General features: G+C 44.6%; 1 protein-coding gene across 2 annotated transcripts in view; it reads right to left on the reverse strand.

Annotated features, from left to right (window-relative positions):
• Positions 1-26,876, reverse strand: part of KCTD1 (potassium channel tetramerization domain containing 1) — a 100,431-nt gene that overhangs the window by 64,664 nt on the left and 8,891 nt on the right. The window contains exon 1 of one of the 2 annotated variants that reach the window (XM_059859651.1): positions 881-2,746. The exons of the other annotated variant lie outside the window; for it this stretch is intronic. Coding sequence (XP_059715634.1) covers positions 881-2,731 — 1,851 coding nt within the window. The 5' untranslated portion in view covers positions 2,732-2,746. Of the gene's footprint in view, positions 1-880; positions 2,747-26,876 lie in introns of those variants that run through there. 2 annotated transcript variants of the gene reach the window in all.

Consider the following 26,876-nt stretch of genomic DNA (forward strand, 5'->3'; position numbering starts at 1 on the left):
CAGGCACCAGCACGTGCTGGCACACGGCAGAGAGGGCTCTGCAAGGCATTAAGGCACAGCTCAACAGCGTTTTCGACAACACCGTTTTACTTTAACGAAACACATCTAATGAATTTGGGCTCATTCCACCGCTAAGCTGCACCTAAACCCGTTTAATTGTGCTCTTACTTGTATATTTCGCCACTATGGCAACTAATGCAAGTAAAGCCAATGTGCCTTAAAAAAAAAAAAAGGATCACTGCCAGGAAACAGAGCTATTTTAAATAAACAAATACAAGATGAATGCAATTGCCATATTAACCCTCTTGTTAACTTCTGAAGTTTAAAATTACACCCTCATTACTAGTGTGTAATTGAGTATTCTCCTGGCTGTTTCTTGCATTTGAGGTTATTCAAATAGTTCATTAGCACATCAAGAACACCACACACACTAATGATACCTGATGCCCCTATCTACTATTCTGGCGCGACTTTCGACTTCCCTAAGTCACATCTCCCGCAAAAAGAGAAATAAAAGAGGGGGGAAAGAATTAAAAAGGAGGAAAAGGGAAGCCCATAGGGCTGAGCTGTCAGCGCTGCCACTGACGGGGAGCATGGCAGCACCTAGGCACCCATCAAGTCCAACAACCAGGCACACAGTGAGTGGCCACTGGACCAGTGGCAGGGCATGAAGAGACTGGGGGGGCAAGTAAGTTGGATAACTCGCGTCTGGGCTCTTTGGGTGCCTGAAGAGTGAGCGTGACCCAAGAGCCACCCCAATGCTGGCGGTGTGCCTCAGTGCCCAGCCTTGGGGCAAGAAAGGAGGGGGGCAGTGCAGACTATGTGGGACAGGGTGAGGGGTTGCCACTTTTTTTTTTTTCCTTTTCCTTTTTCCGGTTACCTGTGTGGGGGTAACAATAGCAGGTGAAACTACTGTGGGTGAGGTGGTGCTTCTGTGCCCATTTGCTTCGGGGAGGAGGTGAGGCAAGGGGTCATGTTTCACTGAGACCACCACCACGGCGGGCGCAGCGGCATCCAGGGGCTCAGCGGGGCGGCGGCAGAGTCTTTTTGGGGAGGCAGAGGGCCCACATGCATCGCCGCCGGCCGCAGCCCCTGCCGGGAACACTGCCTCGTAGAGCGCCCGCTTGGCCGGGGCCACTGCGGCCGCTTCTGCTTTCACCGGCGCAGCGTCACCGTCTTTGGGCAGCACATAGGGGTTGGCAGCGGGTGGCCGCGGCCGAGGTCCACCATTGAGGGCGGCAGGGGTGTAGCAGCCCCCGCCAGCGGGGTGGTGGAGGAGGTGGTGGTGGTGGGGAGGGGGGTGGTGGTGGTGGGGTGGCTGCAGTCCTCCCAGCTTGGTGCCAATGCCAGCGATACTGTTGAGGGTGGCAATGGAGACGGCACCGATGCAGTGGTTGGTGTAGGTCTTGGAGAGCTTGGCCGCCTTGGAGAGCATCTGCATGCGGGTACCCAGGAGGTTCTTCCCGATGGCCTTGTTCTCGTACCAGGTGATGTCGCCCTCGCTGCAGTGGTCCCGTGGCCGCTGGAAGAAGGCCTTGCAGAGGGGGTTGCGCTTGGAGAGGTACTTGACAAAGCTGGCATAGGGGCAGAACTCTGTGCCAGTCTCATACATACGAGGCAGGTTCTCCTCGTCGCTGCTCTCCGCCCGCTTCTTGCTCCAGGAGGACGAGCGCGACTTGTGGTAGGGCCCCAGCGCCTTGAAGTAGACGAACTTGCGTCCATCCTCATCCACGGCCAGCCCAAACGAGTCCTCCTCCAGCTCCCGCTGGTTCTCCCGGCCCCGGGTGCAGAAGTACATGCAGGTCTCAAACCAGACCTTGTTGAGGAGCCCGAAGGGGCTCTGGGTGCTGAACACGCTGCACGTGTAGAGCTTGCGGAGGTCGGCGCGGGTGATGGCCTGCTTCTGCACCACCGGCCCGGCGCCCTGCTCCTCCAGCTTGCGGATGACAGCGGCCAGGGTGAGGTTGGCGGCGCGCAGCTCGGGGTCCTTGGTGAGGTCGAGGGTGCGGCAGTAGGGCGGCTCGTTGAGGTAGCGGTTGAGGGAGCTGCGGATGCTGATGAGGGAGGACTTGGAGTAGAGCTGCCCGCTCTTGGAGCGCGCCTCGGCGTAGAAGGAGCGCAAGACCCGGCAGAGCGCCCCCTTGTCCATGGTCTCGAAGTCGGGGCTCTGCGCCTTCTCGCTCAGGTACTCGCGGAAGATGCGCACGGCGTAGCGGGTGGCCAGCCGCGTGTTCTCGCTCAGCCGCGCCCGCTCCGGCCGCTGCAGCAGCAGGGCCGCCTCCAGCTCCGCGTCCTCCGCCGCCCCCCCGGGGCCGCCGCCGCCGCCGCCCCCCGGGGCAGCCGCCGCGGCGCCCCCCGGGGCAGCCCCGACGCCGCTGCTGCCGCCGCTCGGCGTACGGCCCGGGGCGGGCGGCAGCGGCTCCGTCTCCTCCTCGCCGTCCCACTCCAGACCCATCTCCTCTTCCTCCTCCTCCTCGTCCAGCAGCAGCCCCCCATCGGCTCCGTCCTCCTCCTCCTCGTCCCCCGTTATCTGCACCTCCTGGATCTCATCCTCCTCCTCGCCCTCCTCCTCCTCGCCGGCGCTGCAGTAGCGGTGCGGGCGGGGGGCGACGCCGCGGCCGGACGGCCGGTCCCCCGCATTGTTCCCGCCGCCTCCGCCGCGTCCGCCGCCCCCTCCGCCGCCGCCGCTCCACTCTCCGCCGCCGCCGCCGCTGCCAGGCATTCTCGCCATATTGCCGTCTCCCTGCCAGTCCTCGGGCAGGGCGCATGCGCTATATTGGACCGCAGCGCTGGAGCGCTTTTGTGTTTTAATGACCTTCAGCTACCGGGAGGCAAAGCCGGGCTCTTAAAGGGGCCGCGCTCCCACTGGCGGCGGCGGGGAAGGGGCGGGAGAGGTTGGGATGGATGGGGAGGAGGCTGAGTCGCGCTGAGGGGGTACCGCGGGGAAGGGAGCGGTACTTACCGCGCCCGCCGCTCACCTCGGGTCCGTCCCGTCGAGCAACGCTGATGGGCGCCGGGAGCGGGGGGGAACCGCCGGGCAGGTGCGCCCCGGCCCGCAGGCTCCCCTCGGCGCCCGTCCCACCTCCCCATCCCCGAAAAGGAAAGCACTCCGCGTGTGGAGCGGCTCTTTCGGTAGGGACGGACCGCCACCGAGCTGCTACGATGTCTCGCATCTCCTCATTCCACAGTAACTTAAACACAGACCAAAAAGGAAAAGAAAAAAAAACCCGCAAAGCGAAGAAAAGAAAAACCAAACAAAAACCCAAACGAAACCCAAATCCCCCCACACACAAAAGACTCGGGCTGTGCCTGTCCGCCGCACGGCTCAGACCTCGATAGGATGCTGCCGGGGAGCGGGCGGAGGACCCGGCCCCGTTCCCCGCCTGCCGTGCTGCCGCGACATCGCCTGCCGCCGACCTCGCACCTTTAATCGGGCACCTGGATTTCGGTCGAGGGGCTCGGGAGGAGACGGACGCTCGGGGCATTGCATCCGTGCGGCTTGCAGTCCGCCCGGGAACAGCCAGTCGGTAGCCGCGCCGCTCGCTTGGCTTGCGGGAGCCCCGGCGAGGTTGGCTGCGGAGAGGGAGCAATACGGACTCGGGGGCTGACGGGCGCTCCGGGCCGCCCTCTTGCTCGCTGGGGCTGCAGACCTTAGGGCAGCCGGAGGGGCCTCGGCCCCCCCGTGCCGCCGCTGCCTCCCATCGCGCCCGCCGCGCTCTTCCTCTCCTACCCTCTACCGCGACAGAGCAAAACCCGAGGGGGCTCCCGCAACCGCGCCGGGGTGAGGAGCCGCCGGACCCAAAACACGCAACACTTTGCGGGTGTTTTCGCAGAGGGGAGCCCCGGAGCGGCGCAGCGCGGGCGGGGGGCGCGGAGCCCCGGCTCAGCCCTGCCCCCGCCGCCCGCGGGGCGCTCCGTCCCCCGGCCGGCTCTACCCCGGGAAGGCGGCTGCACGCTGCCTTCCTTACCCTTCCTTCCCGGGAAGGGTCCTTGGCCGGGCTGGGCTCGGGCAGGAACGAGGGCATAAGCCTACGGCCGCGCACCGCGGGGAAAGCGAGCCTGTCCCACTCGGGACGGGAGGGGACGAGGTGGGTCCCCCCGGTAGCACCCCAACTCTCCCAACCAAAGTACCCCACACAACTCCCCGTGCTATTTAGCCGGGCCATTTCTTTTATTCGGTACGATGAAATAAATATTCATTGCGACTGCTGGCTACACCTAAAATTATAGCCCTAATTGCAGTGCTGTTGGCCTGAGTTACCACATTTGCTGCTTACTCATCCGTAAGAATTGCTCAGCGCCGGGCCCCAGCCGCGATGGTTCCCTTTGGGGGGGCTCGGTGCCCGCCGGTGCTGGGCGGTGCCGAGCCCCGTGGCCGCTCCCCCGGGGCAGAGACCGACGGTCACGGACGGGGCGGCCCGGACAGCCCCAGCTCCCGCCGTCCGGGGAGACGTGGGACGCCAAAGAAGGGATGTGCAAATTGTTGAGCAAATTAGGCCAATTCTAAATAAATAAGCACTGCGGGAAGAGAGCCTGCCACTCCCGGGAAATAATTGAAGAGAAACCCGGCACTGTTATATTGATGTAATATATAAGCCTGGAGTAATTACACGGAGGTCAAAGTTGTTGCACGCACTACAGAAGTTGTGCTCACTCTGTAGTTTGAGAGTGGATTATGTTCCCTCCTAAGTCGATGGTGCATTTATAAAATTCTGCATTTTTTTCCCTATGCACGTAAGAGGATATAAATAAGAATTTTTTTCCCCTTTCCTTGTCATACTCTATCTGTAACCTAATCCCGAAACAAAGTCTCAAAGACCGTCCCATGAGATGGACCAAATGCTGAAACAGATAGCTAAAACAAACAGTACCTTGTTGGGGTTAAAAGCTAAATTCCCCAGACAAGCTCCTTTTAGGAGCTATTACAACCCACCCTAGAAGATAGAGAACTGCAGGGCTTGCAGCATAAACTTTTTTTACAGACATTATTTTTCGTTATTGTTCCTGTAAATGCTAAAAACTACGTGATCGGCATTCACCTTTGATTCTGTTTTACTATCGTGGAAGACACTATTTTTTTAAGACGTTTTCAGAGCCATATGAGTGCAAAAGGTAATTGAATACTTTTTTTAACTTTAAAAAAGATGAACATGAGGTTGACAGCTTCTGTACTTGGATGTTCATTTAATCACCATTTTCTGATTACAGGAGGTGAACTGTGCTGACAGACTTGCAGATGAATATGCAGCCCAGTATATGAGCAGTAAGTATAAAGGACATAAAGAACTTGCAGTGAGGTTGGAGGGGAAAAGTGTATACGGAGCATCTGTATTACACACATCAACTGGAAGCACCTCAGCAGCCAGGGGGAATTTAGAGAGTAGCAAGTGAGGTGTTCAGAGTGCTGCAGGTGCCCATAACTGGGAAGACACATGCATAAGTTTTATAGCTGTATAATCTATATGCAAATAGGTAAGTTAATCATATGCATATATGTTAACTTACCTATCTACGTTCCTAAAAATAGCATTTAGCCTAGTCAGTTGTATTCCAGAAGTTTAAATCCTATTGTTCAAGCTATCCAGTTAGATAAGGTAATCGAACTGCATTCCAAAACTGACAGAGTTGCACAAGGTTGTCTAATGTGAGCTGGCATATAACATTAAACTTACATCCACTCCACCCTCCACGTCACTAATCAGAGGTTTATCCTGCTGAGAGCTCTGTGCAGGCAGAGACAGCATTCTACATTCTCCCCTAGGACTCAAGGTTTGAGGCTGATTATCAAATAGGTCCTGTCCGCACTTGGAGAATACATTTTATTACTGCTGTCAGGAGAGAGGACGTGATACCCACAGAACACTAATCATGGACTGGCCTCACTAAGGATTATCCTTAGGAGTACTTGGAGATCAGTTCATATACCACAGAATGAGCGTGCTGGTTTAAAAACCAAAACAACCTCCTCCATGAGTCAGTTGGTTTATAATAATGGTAGAGCTTGTTACCACATTAGCAAATAGTTTCAGGTCTTTCTTCACTTCTTTTTTAAGCTCATCTCGCCCCTGGCCTCGCCTCTGGCAAGCGGAGAGCTGGCTAGAGCTGTGTTCTTTGACAATCGGCTATTGTGCTAAAGCTTTCCACAGCCCAGTTCTCCTTCAGACTAACAAAATCTACTCCTCCCGTAGCCTCTGTGAGTGGTTATTTCATTTGGTGAGTCTTGGTAGGTGTTTCATCATGAGGCTTCACGAGGAACTAAACTGGAATATCCCAAAAGCCAACAAGCAAAGAAAAACCATTGGGTCCGTTTGCTTCTTAGGATGCTGTCTAGGCATCTGGAAAAGTTTATTTAAAAAACACTGCTTTAAACAAGCTTGTGGGTAAACCCTAATGCTGGCCACCAGGCATTTTTTAAAGAAAATAACTTTTTCTCCACATACACGTTTACTGTTTAATACAGTAAACATTTTTAAATGTCGTAATACGTTTTCTAAACACAAGATGTTTTCACTGTAGGGGCAGGCTATGTGAAAATTGGTATGAGAAATCCATATTGACACTATAGAACTAGAAGGCAAATAACACTTGGGACTCTTGGAAAATTCACTTAGGGAAAAAGCATGTCCTAGAAATCTTTCTCCCACCCAGAACCATGCAGTTTTGAGATAAGCTTTTTTAGCATTTCAGAACTGTCACTTCAAATGCTAATTCCGTTTTAATTTTACTCTTTTATTTTTGTATATGATATTTCTAGTTGTTTCATTACTTCTTCGTACTAGCAACAGCTAATGCTAACATGTAGTGTGCTATAACAGATTTTAAATCCCCTTTATTTAAATTTTTTTCTTTTCTTTTTTTTTTTTTAGTATTTCCCATCTGCGTGGCAATGAAACAGCTTCATATAACTCAACAAAGGAGACATTGATTTAGTAAAGTGAGGATGTATCCATCAGCACTAAGTTGCAGCTGTTCTTAATGGGTTTTAAAATACAAAAGCTATTTCACCTCTTAGATTGTCATATTATGAAATGTTAGTAGTAGTTGCGCATATCAAAGGCACCAGCTACCAGCCAAACCTGGTGAAACGTGAAGGCAGCATCAAGCCAGCCCCCTTGTGAAGCTCCCCGATGCCAACTGAAAGCCTATTTCCCCAGGACGCTCCTATTTTATTTTTTTCCCCTGCAGGTATTCGTCGTTACTCACTCACGGCTTTTTTTTTTTTTTTTTTTTTTTAAACCTTTTACAAAAGCAATATTTCTACTACTGAGGCCACAATTTGTTTCCCAACTGCTTTGTTTTCAAAATAAACCAGAGAAACCCCAAGCCATCATCTTTTTAAGAAAGCACACATTCAGTGCTTGGTAAACTAAAAGGCAAGACTTTGCAAATCACCTTTATTTTCAGTGTCAAGCAGCTGAAGCACTTTTGCTTCCAAAAATATGGAAGAGCAATGTTGTCAGACAGCTTGGAGAGAGGCAGGTAATAAATTGCATTGTGCTGCATAAAGGTTTTAAGGGTCTGTTAAAATGTGCTGGAGGTAAGTTGCCAGGAGATATATTAATGCTTTTATTTCGCTGTATTTCAGTTTATGTTTGTCTTTGCTTCTCTGGAGTCGAGGCACTTGAAACAAATTGGCTGGTCTGTGTGGCACAGTGGTAGCTGGTTAAAGTTGCTCTCATGGTTGTCTGATCATTTCTATGAACTACTGACACCAAGCAACCTGGTGTGTTAGTGGCACAAAGTTTGCTCTCCATGGAGGCAGAAAGAGCTCTTTCTATCCAGGCTGATAATTGGTTCATTTTTATTCCTTCTCAACTGAGTCCATACATTCTACGTGAAGGTGAGGGAAATTTAGGAGGACATAGCCAGTAACTCAAGAAAGGGAGCTCCAAAGAGAGGGATCCCTGTGAAACCACAAAGCTTACAGGTGTTGTAGGTCTAAGTACAAGCTTTTACTTCATACAGTGTTTTAAGTACTATGTAATAGAGCATAACTTTACACTGTATTGGATATGGAGTTCTTGAAATCCTATTTTCTGATCATAATCTTCCAGTAAAAGTTTATTATGAACTATGAGTTCCGCCTGGAAGTCACACTGGGCTGGATGAGGTCTACAAACGCAGGGAGGGACAACTGATTATATGATAACAAGATCTGGCTTAGAAAACTCCTTAAACATTCCTTTAGGAAAAAAGGGAAAAAACCCAAAACCCTCGAATCCAAACAAGAGTGTAATAACATGAGACTCTGAAGAAGTGCACTTTCCCACTTGTTTCTGTACCATATGGATTTTATCTTGGTTCCTTTAACCATCCCCATTGCATGACCCAAAGCTTCTGTGTTGCCATGAAGTGTGCTGAGCACTGATTCCTGCACAGGGCCAGAGGCAGAGCTTTACACCCCTCGCAACTTATTCATACCAGGCTTTTCTCAGAGCATGGGGTCCTCAAGGAACAGGACAACAGCTGGCCTACAGCCCAGCGTGGAAAAGGGAATCTTCTTTTGACCGTCAACTAGTGGCTTTAAAGCCTCTTTACAGAATGAATTCACTGTCAATATACTTTTGTTTTGATTTAGTGACTGAAATAAACTGATTATTCCCCTTTTCCACCAGTATTATGTCTGTGTCATCATGAATTTGGAAATTCCCTTTCAGGTATTTATGTAGCAAAAATCCCAGTACCAATGGTCTGTCTTCTTGGATTTTCTCTTCTCAATTGAGTTATCTCAGCTGGGTTGACACAAACCCAATTTAAGCAACTTTAGAATTGTGTGAGTTCAAAGGAAGCCCACAGAGGGTGTATATACACTGTTAAACAGTGTCAGAGCTCTGCTCAGGCTGTCACCCAGACCCACCTTTCCACTGCTGTTGAGTTTTAAGTTACACTAACTTGTAAAGCAGCATTCGAGTAGAAGAGAACAAATTCATAGGTCATAAGAAAGAAGAGTGCTGGTATAAAAAAAGTATTGCAATGTTTACTGTCAGACCCCATCACCTCCTCTATCAGCATGGTTTAATTCATACCGAGAAAAAAAATGGTAGAAAATGTGGCAGAATATTTAAAAATAAAGGAAGTTCTTTATGCAAAACCACTTGCATGAACTAAATGTTCCCACTGTACCTGTCTTCAAATGAAACTGGGGGAAAAGCCTCAGGATACTGTCAGGACTTTCATTTGAGGTTTAAAGCCAGAGGCCATAAAGGACCTTTCAAGTCTCTTTGCAGTTTGCACCTGCATTTTGCTGCATTTTAAGTTATAGAGAGTAAAGCCTGGAAAAGTAGAAAACCTGAAATGATTCAGAGAAGACAAAAAGAAAATTAATAAAGTTTAGTGAAAAAGACTGGATGTATTGGATATACCTCTCTTTTTCCAGCATCAGGTAATAAAACAGATGAAAAATACCTTCTAGCATCTGGTAAGCATCAGTATTTTGTAAGAGTTTGGCATTAAAAACACCCCAACAAACCACTTCTGCAACTGTTGAGAATGCTTAACTGCAAAGCTTTTTTGTCCAGCCCTGAATTGTACTGTGCTTTGAATAGCCTTGCTTTTTCTATCTATGAAAGGTTAAGCTGGGCTTCAATCAACGTTTTCTTATTTGAAGATCAAGGCTAAAACTCAATTTCTTTTTACAGAATGAAAGGTATCATCAAATAAATTAAAATAATCTAAAAAATCCTAGAGCCAAGACTTTGCACATTCATGAATTATACAACTACAAGCAGGTAGTTATTTGCCAGTAAAGACCCTGCTTTTAGTAGAAATGAGCATTGTTAAAATAAGCAAGAGAAAAATTACAAGCTCTTCCTTTGCCTTGGACAAAACAAGGTCACATTTGCAATTTGCAGTGCTTGATCTCTCCCTTAGCAATCTTGGCAAAGGTTTATCGAGTTATTCTGAGTAATTTCCTTCAAGTTATGAGTGTGTCACTTGGTCTGTTATGGACCTGTTCCTTCAGTTTACTCTGCTGTTTACCTGTGAATTGTCACACTTGCTCTTGCAGATCAGTGTCAAAAGAAAAAAAAAAAAATAAAGCGGTGTTTAAAATCAAAGCTTCAGTGTAGAAGGATATAAAGTGTGAAATCCAGACCCATTGCTTTCATTCTGGCTTTAGTGATCATAGAAACCTGCTGTAGGGCAGGACTAATCTGCCAGAAAATTATTATTGAGCCCTGGTAACTCAGATATATGTGCAGACTTGAAAACAGTGTTCCTTGTGCCAACTGCAGGTCCTACAAGAACCTCACACGGTATCCTCCACCTGGCTCAGAAATGCACCCTAAAGAGGAGGAAGTTTGTTAATTCCCAAGCAGCTGTGAACAATTTAATCTATTTGCAAACAGCCCAGCATCTTATTGCAATTGAGAGTTTCTTGGGGGATGGACAATTTGAAGAGCTGGTGAGAGATAATAGGGTCTTTCTTTCAAGGCCATTCCTATGGATTTGGCCTCAAGAGTAGCATCTTGATGGCAGGGTTGCCAAATCTCAGAGTCTCACGATTCTTGGTTGGAGTTTCCTCCTCCATATGCTGGAACTGAGAGGTTTAAAATTAGTCTTTGGCAGACAACTTTGAAAGCTTGAATTACTTCTCTGTAAATACTTGGAAATCAGGAGGCGAGCCACAGTTTTGCAATTTTAGGAAGAAGAAATCCCAGTAATTTTAAGATATGATTAAGATTTTATTCTGAGCACTGGTGGTTGGAACTCTTGGGATTTCCCAGATAAAATTGCCTCTGAGAACTCATTGAGTTGATAACTTGAATTGGTTTTCTGGACAAGTCTCTAAATTACTGACTTCTTTGCCTCACATAATTTCTTAATCAAAAAATCACCATCCAAATCCTACACACAAGCCATTTTTGCTACCTCTTTGGCAATATGTGTAGAAGAGTCAGAGAATCACAAAGAACTACTTCAAGAAGTTCGTACCCAGATTTCTTCAAGTTCTCAGAACCAAGAACTTTTTTTGTTCTGATTATCAGAAGGTCTCTGCACTCAATAATGGTTGTATAGGTATTTAAGCCAGCTGTACTTTTAAACAGGCTTGCACCTGATATGGTTTCCATGGGAGCTGCTTGGTCCTTAGCCATTTGCAAACATGGCTGCTTATGTAGATAATTAAATTAGAGTTAGTGAACACAGTGTTCTTCTGAACAGCTGACCTTCGCTCTCTCTGGCACATGGTAGTGGAGTGAAGGGAAATACATTCTTTCTATGGTTTACATTTTCTGTACCACATTTTTCTTTACCTTAAGATTAGCTAGATGACACTTTCTGGATACTTTACCAAAATCTCCTGCTATTTCAGCAGTTATCCTTGGATCCTTCTGCACAGCTCCAGACAGAGCATTTAATCATCTTAGTTCCTCTATCTTCACTGGAGTTCCCAAATTTTCAAGCTTTTCTTTTGTCCAGCAAGATATATTTGGCTTGGCTTACACTAAAAAGTTTCATAATATTCTCTAAGAACTAGTTTTATTCAATCAGAAAGTAGTGGAGTTAAAGTACTTAGGAATGTCAGTTATATCTAAAGTGTAGAGGCAGAATTATAGGAGCTTTGTTTGTAAAGCTAAATGGATCAAAGTATCTGCAACAATTTTTAACATTTTTTGGGGCACGAACTGTATTTCAAAGGAAGTTGCAGAAGAATTTTGTTAACCCATTGCTTCAAATGAGTTTGTCAGATCCCATGTAGAGAGGGACAGAATTTTGGCTACTGAATTCCAGTTTGGCCACTAGTGCCTGGACTAATTAGGGATGGGTAGAGAGAACCCCACATGCAGCTGAATAAACTAGAACAATCCTAATGTCCTACTGAGGTCAGCAGGACCAATGAGCATCCACAGACAGGAAATCTGTTTGAACCTGCCTGCTTTGCTTCCTGGCTTTGATCACATCCAAGCTCATACAGGAAAACGATGCTGAAGCTGTATCATGCCAGAAGCACATGGTGGGATGCTCATGGGCCAGCCTGTCCCCCCAGGACTTGTATAATCCTTCTCACTTACGGGGGTTGCTGAAATTCTGCTGTATGGAGGATACAAACCCAGAGGCCTTTTGGCTGCTCAGCAGAACAAGTCTGACCCTTGCATGGCTCTAAAGCTCTATGAAGTCCAAGAAGCCTGGTACTATTCTAGGAAGTAATGCTGAGAATTCCAGCTCTCTGCAGTAGTACCAGACACACACAGAAGCTACAAACCACCTCCACGTTGGGGAATTTTGCCAGATCTTCATTTCTTTATACCTTCTGCTCATGAACTCTGAGATTTCATGAAGTTTCTCCCTGGTACCATGGACAAATGCCACTACCTCCCTTCTCTGTGCTGCTCAAAAGCCCACCTGAGGTACAGGCTGCTGAATTCTGGTTTTGTTGAAGCTCTCTGAAGGACTACTCCATCTCTTAAGCTTTCTCTAGAGCTGGTGACTGTTGATAAAACAACAAATATACATAAGTCCAATACTTTTTCAGTATTTTTGTTAAATTAGTGGAGCAATATTTGAAAGCTTATAATGTGTTATATGTTGGTCAACAGAACAATTTTGATATTTAGAAATAAGAAAAGTTTTCACCATTTAAAAGGTTCAGAAATGTAAAGCAACATTTTCCAGGATAATTTGAATGTAAGCGCTGTGGTATTTGTATTAGGCAAGACTCCTCCACACAATACATCAGTAATAATATATTTTTTAATGAAAGGTGGCAAATATTGGCCCTACAATAGTAGTTTCTCAAAGTCCTATGCATAAATGATTATTTTAATAGGCAGTAGGCAAGCTATCACTTGCCCATATGAAAATTTATCCTTCATTTTAACCTCAGAGAGAGGTCCTCTCGATTTCTTCTGCTTTGCAGAAAGGACATGAAACAAACAGGAAATGTTGTGAATGTTCTACAACTTCAACTGGAATAGAAAAAAATAAACCAAAGGAAAAAACCACTTCAGCTGAAAACTGACTAATATAAATAAGGAAACAATCAAAACCAGTTAATAAATCTTCTGGCTTGGATGACACAATTGTTTTACACACTGCTAAAAGAGTGTATCTCTAAAGTGTGTGTGTAAAATGTTGCCAAATCACAGAAAAGTATGCAGAAATGGGCATGGATTTTATTGTATTGGCATAACCAGTTTGAAGACACTTGGCTGGATAATGAAGACCAAACTTTTATCATGTGGAAATTGCCTATTGCTTATAAAACACCTGTTATCTAATCCTACAAAGTACTTCAAGAAACACTCCAAAAGCAAGAAAAGAGAATCTAAGACCACTGGTTGCACCTGTCTCTTTGCATTCAGCCATGAAGAGCATCCTTCTGTTCTGGGCTGACACTGCCTGGGTTGACTCTGTTGAATCTGCCAACAGAATAAGGCTTAGCAAATAGACTGGGAAAGGGAGAATTCTGTCTCAGCTGTTTGCAGTCATCTGAGAGCTTCTGGTGATCCATGCCACTCTGTTTGTGCTCGCTGCAAAATGCATACACCTTGGGGGAAAATATTAGTAATCTGGGCACAAGAGCTAAAAACTTTCCGGTAGAATAATCTGAATCACATATTTGGCTTGGTTTCCACATGGAAGAAATAGAAAGTCCCCTTGCTCTGTGAAATCAACCATCATTCAACTAACTATTATATTTTTAAGGGGCATTCTCAGTAAACTGCAAAGATGCCAAGACTGCTGCTGTGCCCTAATGATGAATGTGAGACCTCAATGTTGATACAGAGCTCAGGGTCATGAAGATTTTCTAGGAGAGAGCAAGAACTCTAGAAAATCTACCACCACATTAGTAAAATTAACAATGTTGGGGGGAACTCTTCCTGGACTCAGGACAACCAATCTGACCCATTATAACTTAAAAGTCATAACAGAGAGAAGTAAAATTTCACCATGGACATTCTTCTTGAGTAAAGACCTCCCCCTGCCAGAAAAACCACCCCAACCAAACCCCAGAGAAATCCAGGCCAAAGAGATGGCTCTTTCCTCCATTAGCATCCTGTCTTGCTCCTTTTGAACCACTGCCACTGCTGTATCAGAGAAGATTTGATACTGGGATATCAGGGCTGGGCTGAGTTAACCAAGATGAAGCAACAGTGAACAACAGGAAAAGGTGGGGGCCTGGAGCTGTACCACAAAAGGACATTAAATAGTTCTGAAATTACTCCCACTCAGGTTGTGCTTTCCTCTAACAATCTCTGTGTGCCCTGTAAGTTTGTTGGCAGTTAGCCAAACCTTTAGAGCCCTGAAGCCATCCTATTGTCAAACTGTCTACAATTCTCCAAAATTTTGCTGAGAGGAGCATTTAACAGAGGAAGATGTTGTCTGGTTGCCTGCAGTTCTCCCCATCAGCAGACCCAGTGGATAGAAAAAGCCACTGTAGGAGCATTCCTGTAGCCTTGATCCATTTATGTTCCTTTGGCACATGCAGGCATATTCATGAGCTCTATATCCAAAAGAAGTGAATTATTCTCAGCAGCAAAACTAAATTTGAGCTCTTGTCCTAGTAAAGGGCAGGAGTGGACAAGGTTCAGGGCAAGAGCATATTTGGCACAGAAAAGGGAGGGGACAGATATAACAGAGACAAAGAAGGATGCTGCAGAACCAGATTTTCTTCATCCCTTCATCCCACAGCTGACAAGAGGTGGGATTTGCCTCTTTTCCCTTCCAGCAGCAACTCTGCCTTGGTGAAGGCAGCAGCAGGAGCAAGTCTCATCTTCCAAGGCTCTGGCACAAATGACACAGACTTGGAACCAATGCTGATTTGCTCCTCAAGGCAATCTGCTGCCCTCAGCAGCTTCTGTGTTGCTAGAGCCTGTGGAGGGATAGAATGTAAGAAAATAAAGATAGTGCAGAAGGTAGTCTCACACCTGAGGAGTTGCAGCTGTACTAATCACCAAAGATTAAGAACAGGCCTGGCCTTAATAGGCCACAGATGTGTCCAATAAGAAGAGTGCTACAAAAGAGTGGGTTAGGTAGTAGGGAAGAGAGATGGGGTTTGTTGGCTAGGCTGTGAAGAGAGTTGGAGTTGTTGCCAAAGAAGATGAAGAAGGAGATGACGAAGAAGAAAGGATTGTGATAATATGTGACAACAAGAGCCTCAGGTCAGCTCTGTACAAAACCTCCAGCAACCGTCTCTCAAGACAGACTCCTGCAGTCACAGGTAAAGCCTAAGTAAATTTGCTGTGCCTGCAGAGGCAAGAGAGGATTTCTCCTGAGATACTTGGTAAGGACTCCAAACAGTGGTGCCAAGCATCGCATATCTTGCTTGGCTTCACCCTCTTTGTCCCAAAGGTGGCTGAAAGTGAACAAAAGTTGTGTTTTAAGGTACAGCAAGGGTTCTCTCATTTGCCCTTTTCACAACTCTCAAAGGGGTACAAATTGTAATAATTTCTCTTTGTTCACTCCAGTTGAAAGAAACTAGAAATTGAATTTTGATGCCACAGTCAACAGTCCAGTCTTGAGCTGGTAAATCTGGCTGATAATTATCCTTGACCTGAGACTCTTCTTTCTTATTCTTCTAAGATAAACTCCTCAGTTTTCCCCCTCTTCCTTGTGCATCATAGCCAGGTAACTGAAATGCCACACATCAGTCCCAGCTTGGACAGTGCTTTCCTCTCTCCAAATCATGCTTTCTCCCATGCCCTTTCCTTCACCACCTGTTCTTCCTTTGGGAATGAGCAGAATTACATACCCACCTGCCTTAACTGTTTCCTACATTTCTGCTAAGAGAGGTTGGAAAGATGAAAGGCAGGGAAAAGTGGTGCAGAAAATACACTGAACTGATATGTGAAGCTACACTGAACATGCCTTCTACGATCTCCTCCTTCTGCTTTATCTCTTCTCCTTTGCAATCCTGTGGAAAACAGGAGGAAATAAAACATTTCATGGCTGTCAGCTTCAAAGCAGGAGAAAAGAAAAAGCCCTTCCTCTCTGAGCTGTGATTACATCTCATGATAGACAACTTCCCACACTTCTCTGAGAGATTCCCTGGCTGCTCTCTTGTTCCTATGGGCCCACACAAACAGCAGTAATATCTGTGGGAAAGACAGGATGATTCTACCCCTCTTTCTCCAAGTTTCTTCATTTTTCTCTAACCCTGCCTGCCTCCTCAGGAGGTTCCAGCTCTTCACTTTGGCACATGGTGCCCAACAATTGCAATGCTCTACCCAAGGTGGCACCAAGCACTGCAGTCCTGCCAGGACTAGTTGTCCCTAGCCATGTGTGGGGGAATCTGTCTGCTTTCAGCCACGTGTCCTTGCTGGTGTTTGGGTAAAACACTGCCCAGATCTTGCTGATCTCTAGTATTTATGATGACATGATGTTCTAAAACAAAGCATGAAGAAAGAGATGAAACCTGGATTATTTTTTAAACAGTGTGTTTGGGAGTAGTCACTTAACTTCTGGGTTTGAGTTTTCAGACTGCAATAATTTTCAAGTCCTGTTCTACCTTTCCCTTCTCTTACTGCCTTCTCCATTTATTCTCCACCTCAAACATAAAGGCTAAGTATTCTTCATCCCAAACATAAAGGATGATTGTTTTTCCCTTTTTAAATCCAGGAATCTCTTTAATCCTAGATGTGAGACAATGGGAAACATACTAGGAGGTGAGAGGAGAGGCTTGGCAACACAAGAGAGAATGCACTAAACCAGTTATTTATTTTCCAATCATTAAACTCCACACCCTAGAGTTACTGGTCTTTATGGCAGCCTGGTTAAATAGAAAAAGACACAGAAGGGCAGAGGAAAAAGGTCCTATGTTTCCAAACTGATGCATGGACAAGGTGCCAAATGATTGCATTTCATTCATTTGCCACAAACTGGGTTAGCTTTGAGCTTGAGAGAGAATAGCAGGTTTTTAAGTACTGCTTCTGGGTCTGGCATCAACATTTCTGTTGCCATAATGAGTCAGATATCAGAGGCAATACACATGAAAGGATGCAGGCCAATGCCTAGGCAAACAGAAGTGGGAAAGCAGAACTGAAAAATATGTGCACGCGTCAGGGAGGAAGGACTCCATCCTCACAAAACTTCTGAAATTATATCCTCCATTTCCTTTATTTAATCAAATAAATTCACTTTAAAATAAACCCACTACCACCACCAACACAAAAACCCCTCTAGAAATCTGGGCAAAGTTAATTTGCCAGAGGCAGAGTTTGTTCTGTTAATGGCCATTTGCCATGTACCAATGCCACAGTCCCCAAATGCTCTTGCACATTTCCCATCAGGCAAGCACACACACGATTAAGAACATTTGAGCAGTCATCCTTAGAACTGTGAAAAACATTAATCCTTAAATGAAGGGAAATCAGTCTTCTGAGCCACAGAACCCATGGCCTCAGATGCTCCTTCCCTTTGCCTTTAGTGAGGGCTCCTGAAGGGCTGCTGGATGATAAGGGGTAGATAACTGGCTCTGGCAACAGACTATGGGGTGGAAAGGGCATTGATAGAAAACATTTCAAGCTCTGATTTGTACCCTTACTTGGGGGCTTCACTGGGAACTCAGGGCAGTCCAGAGACACATATTTGGCACTTTTCAGCTGTGCCTAGAGAGTTTATATGCATTGCTTGGTGCTATTCTTTACTATTCCTTGTTTTCTCCAACACTTTATCGAACATAAATGTCACAAAGAAAATATTTTTTCCAAGAAGTTCTAGTGATCTGCTAATCAACTAGTACAAAATATCAACTAGAGAGCTCTAGAAGATCTCCCATGTCCCTTCCTGTCCTCTGTTACTAGGTTTCCTTTACTATATCAGGACTTGTCTGTTGACAGTTTTAATAACATGACTGATTAATGGGGAAGTTTTCATTTTATTTTGACCAACAATTGTACTGATAGAGTCTCATCACTGTTAGCACAGTTGCACTGATGTGAAGATACTAGTGGGCATCACCTCCTTGATCTTGGTTAGAGGACAGAAACTGCTTTCCAGCTTGGTAATCAGATCTGCAAAATTATGCAGTATAAAAAAACCTCAACTAAAGCACACAGAATTCAATAGCCATGTATAAAACCCTCTGGTACCTCCATTGCTACACTGTTAGATGGTGCTGATGCAACACAAGCCAAAATGGTGAGGTCACTGCTCCAAAAGGAACACAGTAATGAGGTCCAATATGCACAAAGAACTTGCACTCACATGTCATTGTTCTGGAGTTGGTTTATGATTAACATGGATTAGCTCCTTGTGCTTTATGGACACAATATCAAAAATGTAGGGGTAAACAGAGACACTGTAGGGATTTTGGAATAGATTCTATTCTTTAGTAAACAAAGACCTTACAGAATATTAAAAACGTGTTGAATTCCCGACTCTGCTGCCATTTTACATGTAGTGCCTTGGTATTTCAGGCCATGCCTGCCTTGTGTGATCCCACGCATGTGCTGAAAATAAAGAGAACGTGATAAGGCAGCAGAAACATGATTAAGCTTTGATCTGAAAAGAGATCCTGACTCTCTTATGCTGCTGAGAGTTTGTGGCACCAAAGAGAATATGGTAAGTCTGCTCAGCACACTAGAGGTGTGACATTAATACAAGTTACCCAACACTAGAGCCTTCCATACAGCCACAGCTAAAATAAATCTGTTTCCCCACTAATTAGCTTAAAGCCAGCATAGCTATGTTGCTTCTCCTACTGCCACATTTTCTTTTGCACTTAATGATTATCTAATCACATCCTCCTTTTTCTACAGGGCCTTTGCCTCATTCAGTGCCCAGGATGGATGCGACTCATTGAATAGGCATCTGTAGTCCGACAGTTTGTCTCAGATTTGCCTGGAGCTGAAGATACATCCTTTGATTATATCCCTGGCTCTGCTGCAAAGTTTCTGTGTTAGGGTACTGGACTAGTAACTTAAAGTGGGCACAAAAACCTTCTACTTTTTTTGCTGTGGATGTCTGACTGTAATGACTTGAGATCTCATTTGTGAAAGAGCTAAGTGCTCATTACATGTAACTGGGGCAGAATGCTGCAAAATGCTAAATACTCTGAAAAAAAAAGACAGTCAGAGGTTCAAAATTAAAATTAGTAAGTCAGAGTCATCCATGATCTCCCTTTCTTGTATCCAAAATACTTCTTCCAGCATAGGGACAGTGTGACAGAAACAAATACATATCTGGGAAATGATAGTTTTGAGGTTTCAAATACCCATTAGGACAAAAGGAAAACCATTCTCAGGTCTGAAGGGTGGACCTCTGTCTCATACAGGTTCCAGGTGTTTAGGCTCTCCTATGTGGTTGCTCAAATCAGCAGACTTTTGGTACTTCTAGATCATTTGTCCACTCAGTTTACCCAAGAAGGCTTTGCCCTTCATGATTTAATCAAAACTGAAAAATTCCTGCAAAAAACTTCAGTTTTGACAGACCTTTTCTTGTCAGATGACTGTTTTGTACATATTTCCTGTCTGAACAGCTGAGGCTATGGCCTGGCTCTGGGATGAGTGTGCCAGTCCCACTGAACAAGTTTTTGTTTGCAAGAGTTGTTGCTCTGGGAGAAGTCAAACTAGGCTTGCAAAGGCACGTCTGGAGCTCATCTGAACTCTTCTGTATCAACTACAGATGCTCTACAGTTCCAGGAGGGCTCTCCTGGCTCAGGTCATCATGCCATGCCACAGACACAGAGGGTGACCAATTTCCTTGGTAAGCCCAGTAACTCTGGGCCGTCCATCCAACCTCAAGGCCCTCAGGTTTGCCCAGAAGCTTACACTGCTTCAAGTGGTCAATGGATACAACATCCCATAAACCATTTGAATGAAGCTGGGCACCTATGTAAATGTCAAAGCTTCACACCTTCTTCACATATGTACATACCTGTCCACACCACATCTGAATCTCTTCATCTCTAAGGAGAAGACTTTAAGTGTTTCAGAAGAGAGATCACCTGTCCTTCAAGGCTGATGTCCAAGGGCAGCCAGGAGCCTCCTAAGCAGACCCATTACTAGTCACTACAAATCAGGTGTAATCAAAGCTGTTCCAAGGAGAGGAGACACTCATCTCATCCCTCTTGGGCTCCAGCCAGGTATTTCTATCTCCTTTAACAGCAAACCTTCCCACTCTCAGAAGACAACAAAATTTAGGCAAGACTACTAAAAGAGAAGGAAAGATTTCAGGAGGCTGTGGCAGCAGCTGCAGCCTTTGCTGCCTGGGTTCTGTGCACACCACCTCTGCCAGGGATCAGTGCAACCTGGCATTTCAATGGTATTACTGTGGGAGCACCTCTTTTCTGCAGCATGCTACAGTTTCTTGTGGAGCATCAAATTTGAGATCATTTTGACATCTGGTCTGTGGCACTCATCCATCTGCTGTAACTGAGTAGGTGTTGGGTGGGGTTGACAGGAGAGACTTGTTTAAGTGATTGTTTTCATTCTGTAGAGGAATGGCAGAGCCAGTTCAGTAATTAATTAAATACTTACCTTAAAAAAAAGAAAAAAAGATTAAAAAAAAAAAAAAAAGGCGTGTGCTAGTATTTTAAAGAAATGGGGAATGAGCCAGCTGGCACTTCTCACTGCTGAAATGTGGGGACATTGTTCCCATTTCTGCTTGGTTCCATTTGTTTTAGGATGCCTTCCTCATTGGGGTGGCACTCTGGTTTCTATTCCTGACTCAGCCAATTGCCTCCTGGCTGAATTTGGATAGGTCACTCCATCTTTTGTGCAGCAGTTACTCTCTCTGGAAAATGCATTTAAAGTAAAACACCTCTTTTTTTATAAACTTTGAAATCTGCTGATAAAAAATGCAACAGGACAGGTGGTCAATATCATTACTACCAATATATTAATTTGTGGTTTTTCTATTCAGATAATCATAATTTTTACGATGACTTTGCTGTCATCTGCTCATAGCAAAAGAAAGGTTCTGAGCACAGTGAAAACAAATCCATAACTTCTATGGCTCGCTCTCTGTGTCTTTTGGGAACTTGTTTCTCTCATTTCACTCAGAACAGAGCACAAAAATACATCTCCTTGTTTAACTGTCTGCTCATAATCTTCCCACCATTCACAAATGCATGGTGCACTGAGCAACCGTGTCCGTCCCTGTGAGTGACTAGGAAAGGTTCCACCTGCTCAGTTTTAACTTCTGGACAGACCTTGGTATTCATTTCTTTGCCTCCTGCTGTTCTGTCTGACAGTCTACTGGCATGTAGTTGTGCTTTCTATTTAGCAATGAGTTTTACCCAGCTCTGTGATCAGTTTATGGACTGAAGAAGTTATTGATAACACTTGAAAATGCCTTCAGTAGAACATCTGGTTGCAAATGTACTAGATAACCACAGGAACAGGGGAACTCCCTATGCATAGCTAAATATAGCAATTTTTGTCCAGCATGTCTAATCCTGTGAGGTTCTGACCACCTCCACAAAACCCTGGCACAGGCAGGGATGCTTGGAGCAGCTTGCATGCAAATTGCTGTTTTGTGACTGGCAGATATGAATGCCACATTCATTAATCCCAGAATATACACAAAGATGTGCACCAAGCTGTGGAGATTAGACAGTCTGTGCTTGTGAACAGAAGACTGTGCAATGTGGCTTTTCACTTTCCTCCTTGCCCTTCTCCTGTACACACAGCAAGAGGTGTTAGCCCAGGAGTCTGTGTAGGAGAGCTTGTGGGAAGGCATTGGATATTGAATGCTTTGTGTTTTCTGGTGGCCTCTAAAGCCTGGAATCTCAGCACCCTCAGAGCTAGGAACTTTGCACCTAAAAGTATCAGTCCTGTTATAAAAAACAAAAGTCAAATCCTGGGCTTTCAAATGCAGTTTCTTCTAAAATACTCCCTTAAAAAAGATCAGAAGCATCCACTGGGGACACTGATTAAGAAGAACAAAATGCAATATCTTTTTTTCTTTTTTGTTTTTGTTTTGTTTTAGATAATAAAAAAATTCAGTGTTGGTAATATCACCCTGAAGGTATCCACCATTTTACCTGTAATGTTACTCTTTGCCAGGGAAAGGTGGAGGAATTAAATGGATTTTATTTGTAGATCAGGTTAGGCAGAGAGGTTTCATATGATTATTTCTTAGCTTGCAGACTAGAGCATGTACAGTATGTTGGAACTAAATTCTGTTTCTCTGCTGTGATTTGTGTCCTAAGTTTCTTCTCTAAATTATTTCCCTCTCTGTAATTTCCTCTGGTGATTCCTGGACCCTGAAGTGCCACTAACTGCAAAATTACAGATAGGAGTATTTTGAACTTCAGTCATTCACAAGAAATTCATCATCCTGACATCTCACAAATACTGTATTTGGTGTGAGATGAAAGGGACTTATTCACTGCTTTAATCATGTCCTATTCATTTCTATAAATTAGGATTTCTCTTTATTCAAGCATCTCTCCATTTCTTTTTTGCCCACTCCAGGACTGACAAAATTTCAAATGACTCATAACAAACTGAACACTTTTTGCAGCAGAACATGATCATTGCAGGAGTAAGGAAAGGAAAATGCACAAGAGCAGTGAAAGCAACCTTTGGATTACAAAATATAGTAATTTTTATAGGCACCAAGTCACCAAATCCCATTTTTCTACAGCCTTCTCTTCTGTCTCTCTCCTAAGGACCAACCCCAGATGAACCTCACTGTGCCAGTCTATGCTGAGCTGAATGATATTTGCTGTCAGTTATAGAATCTTCAAATCATAGAATAGTTTGAGTTGGAAGGGACCATCAAAGGTCATCTACTCCATCCTGCACCATGGAGTTTCCATTTAGTATCAAAATATAATTCCTCTTATCAGCTTTAGACTTTCTGGATTTATGTTTCCTTTTGCATTTCTGATCTTTGTGAGATCATTGCCCTGCTTGGTTCAGTATGCAAAGGCAGGGAAATAAACATGGAAATAGGCAGAAGTGATGCTGCAGCCAATTCTAGCCAAGAATTTAGAAAAGCTGAGTCTTCACTGGTTAACACTGGGAATAACACTGGTTTCTTTTTTACAAACTAACGCTGCTACACAAAAAATTTCCTAATATTGTGGCGGAGCAAAATTAAAGACTGAATTTATTTTCCCAACTGTTGGCACTTTCCATGTTGGCAAAGCAATAAAATTAATGTCACTTTCCTCTTCATCTCAGTTTATTTGGGTCCCCAAGTTTTTCAGAGTCATCTCTCCCTGGATGACCAAGGAGCCAGATAATTTTTCCAATGTTGTTATGTTTATATGTCCCACCTTATTGTTCTGATAATCCATCAAAGTATTCTACTGCCTTCCTTGCCAACCTTTCATTTTTCATTCCTGCAACAGTTCCTTTGTTTTGTAAAACATATCTAGGGCAGAATTTCACATCTCACTTCATGATTTAGATTTTCTTAACAACGTCTTCTGAGATAAATTATCAAAGACTTTCTGAAATTTCCTTAAAACTTTATATATTAAATGGTTCTGCATAATCTCCGAGAACTTCAAGACTTTTTTAGGAAATTATAAAAGGCATTTTTCAGTGTTACTGGATCAGCCGTGCTTAGCATTAAGCAGATTTTTGAGTTTGCTAACATATATTTCAACATTTCTTTCTTTTCCATTCGATTGAGATGATCATGATTTTGAAGTAAAATAAATGCAATGTTCCATTGCTTTGGTATAGCAGAATAGCCTATTTGTAAGGGGAACTTGCATGATTTTGTTAACAGCTATCAGTCTTGATTGATGCCATCTGCTCTGGGAGGTTTGTTACTTTAGCATGTCAATCCTGCAGTTTCTCTTCTGATACCTCAGTGTTTGACAGGCACCCATCTACAGTAATTAAATAGAATATCGAGAGACTGACTGCATTTTCAATTGGTAAAGACTGATGGGAGCATATAATGTAGTCTCTATAATTGTATCTTGTCATTTTTAACTGCCCCTTTGATCCAGCAAATTCACTGATTCTGTTATAGATATTTTAATTTCTCGTTTGTTTGTAGAAATGTGTCTCTTTGCATTTGAAATATCCTCTCAGTGTTCCTGTTTCCCGTGTTTCGTTTTCCCTTGCCAGTTTACGTTCCTGTCTTTTGGGTTAGCCAGGGCTAGATTTCCTTTTCCTGAAGGTTACCTGTTTGGTTCATCATGCTGTGTTTGTTTTTTCTAGCCTTCCTGCTTCCTTTTTGGTTTCAGGGTATGCATACCTTCTGTGATGCAATTATGGTAAGCTTAAGTAGTTCCATGTTGAGGGTAAAGATTGTAATGCCTCCACTTCTGACTCCTTCTCTGCACTTCTGTCCAATTCTCTCCTCCCTCCAAATGCAAGAAATTTAAAGGATTATATTTTAATTGCAGTGCAGTTTAAGTGTTATATTGTTATTAAGCTTCTATCTGCACCCGAGGAGGCTTTATACGTTGTTTTCTATTTCCCATCTTTCACCAGGCTGGGGGGGTAATTGTGTATTAGCTTCTTTATTTAGGACTGGCCCAGACCCAAGTCTCTACACTTCCAGAAACTGCATGAAGTGCAGTTGTGACACAAACAAGCAACAAATACGATTTCAAATAAAGGTCCTGCCAAGGCGCTTTGAAGGGAAACGATGAATTCAGATTGGTCAGACCAATCCATGCTGGAGCAGGCTTCAGTGAGTTCAAGGGCACTAGCAGGGTTTTGGAAAAAAGCTGGGTGTGTTATCAGGCTGGTGGTCTCTAGAAAGGTAAGAGTTGCTTTGTTTTTTTACACCATGATCCTGTTTAACCATGTTTGCTAAACAAGCAGCTGGGAAAAAAAGAGTAAGAAAAATCCTGGTTTAAGACCAAGAGACACACATGCTTTGTTTTAGCATCTCTCTGCCATGGCAGGACAAACTGCTTTAATCAGTTTCAAAAACCATGCACAGCTCTGGAACCCAGAGGAAAAATAGAGGCATTTAAAGGAAAATGCCCGGAGCACTGAGAAGGGGAGGAAAGGGAGGAAAGAAGTGACATCTTGCCTTCTGCTCACACACTGACTGGAGGAATATGAGCTGTACAGGGAGTAAAAATTAGGGAATGGTCAGGCAAAGCTCTGACTATGAACAAATGGTTTGCATGTAGACCCTGGCTATGAGTGACACCAGATCACTGGACTGCAAAGATGCAACCAAATCCACACAGGTCCAGCTTAGACTGGGGAACCTGGGAGTGCTCCAAGCCTGGATGAGTTGGATCCAATTCCATCCCAGTTCCCTTCCCTGCAGGTAAGCATGGCAGCCAGGGGGGAGCTGTGCATCCTTCAAGCCTCATTGCCAGTTTGGGCATCTCAGGAGCACAGCAGGGCATAAATGTCACTGCACACGGTGGAGGCCACTTCAGAGAGGGTGTCAACTTCAGAGAGAGTGTCATCAGCTTCAGCATTGTGGGATGGGCTCTATTTGGCTGTGGCTGACTGAAGTCAATGGGAAAAGTCTCCTTCCAGATGTAAGTGCAGGACTGACACCTTTACAGAGAATAAGCAGCAATCTCCAGCCTTATATTAAGTTTTCTGTGGCCGTGGCAGTAAGAAAACATTAAATTCACTGGAATTCAGCTTTGAAAGGAGTTGCATAAAAGAAAACAACAGCACCACCATACTTTTTAGGAGAAAACTAAAGAAGAATTTTTTTTTTTTTTTGAAACTGACCCTTGGCAGTCTGTTTAAAAGAGCTTGAAACTATCTGAACTACACAAGAAGAAAAAAAAAGAAGAAAGAAAAACATGCCCACAAGGGCTGAAAAATCACTTCAGTAATAGATGGCTTTTAACTTTACATCAGAAAATGTTTGGCAGGCATAATTTTAAAGTGTTAGGAAAACGTGTGTGATGACTGTTTGGGTGAAAGAGCAAATGTAGTCCACAGTGAGATTTATCAAATGTTCACATAAGCAACCAGAATCTGGCAGGGCCAGCCGCCCGTAGAGAGGGGCAAAGAGGATCACAGCTCTAAACTTTGAAAATTTAATGAAGCTCTCTGACTTCTCACAAGAAGTTTTTTTGAGCATGTTCATGTGTCATGGGAATGCTAGTGAGCAGAAGGCTATGACAAAATGCCAGCTATAAGGCATAAGGGAAACAAAGCACTCCAAACCCCACCAAAATCCAAACTACCCTTTTTCTTTTTAAAAGCTGCAAATATTCTTGATGTCTCAACACCCCTGAGCATCCTTATGTGTTATCCTTAATCACACAAACAAGCCTATCGACCTGAATGGGGTTATCAGGAGTCTTCCAGGATTGGCCTCTTTTCACAGAGACCACAAGAGCACCAAATTTCCTGGGGCTGGCACAGGAATATGTACAGAGGCTTGAGCTCCAGTGGAAGGAGCAGACAGTGCTGTCTGGGGGATTCATGCAAGCAGGAGCTGACTATCTGTTTACAAAGGGAAAGAGGGACATCAAGGCAAAAAAAAAAAAAAAAAAAAAAAAAAAAAAAAAAAAAAAAAGGATCTATGGGGCTAGGGGGAAAACAAGCAGACAAAAAAAATGCAGTGTAAAGAACGATGTAGTTTTCCTTAGTTTTATGCTACAAATGTCAAAGCAGCTTGCTTTTGTAATTCTGCTGGAATAGCATCCTATCAAAGAGTATTTTTCCAGCATCTTTTGTGGCACAAGAAGATTTTAAAAGAAAGGTTTTATAGTTCAGACACCTCATAGATCTCTCCCCCCACTGCTTGACACATGACCTTTCTGCAGCAAGCGATGACACTTGGGAAGGCGTGTGCTTGGGAGATTCTTTGGCGTGTGGGGCTGTGACAGCAATGCACACCCATGCAGAGTGCTCCTGGCTCCTGTGTGCCAGAAATGAGGCACCAAATGACACACCCAGGCAGTAAGGTGTCCAGACCTGATGTGGGCTTTTGGAGAGTGATAGAGGTGCTAAAAATATGTAACAGCCAGGCCCTGCTGTAAACGTCAGAGGAGGGAACCAGATGGGTGAGTCTTACGCTCTTTGTAAAAG

This window comes from Haemorhous mexicanus, chromosome 1, assembly GCF_027477595.1.
Source record: "Haemorhous mexicanus isolate bHaeMex1 chromosome 1, bHaeMex1.pri, whole genome shotgun sequence".
Taxonomy (NCBI): Eukaryota; Metazoa; Chordata; class Aves; order Passeriformes; family Fringillidae; genus Haemorhous; species Haemorhous mexicanus.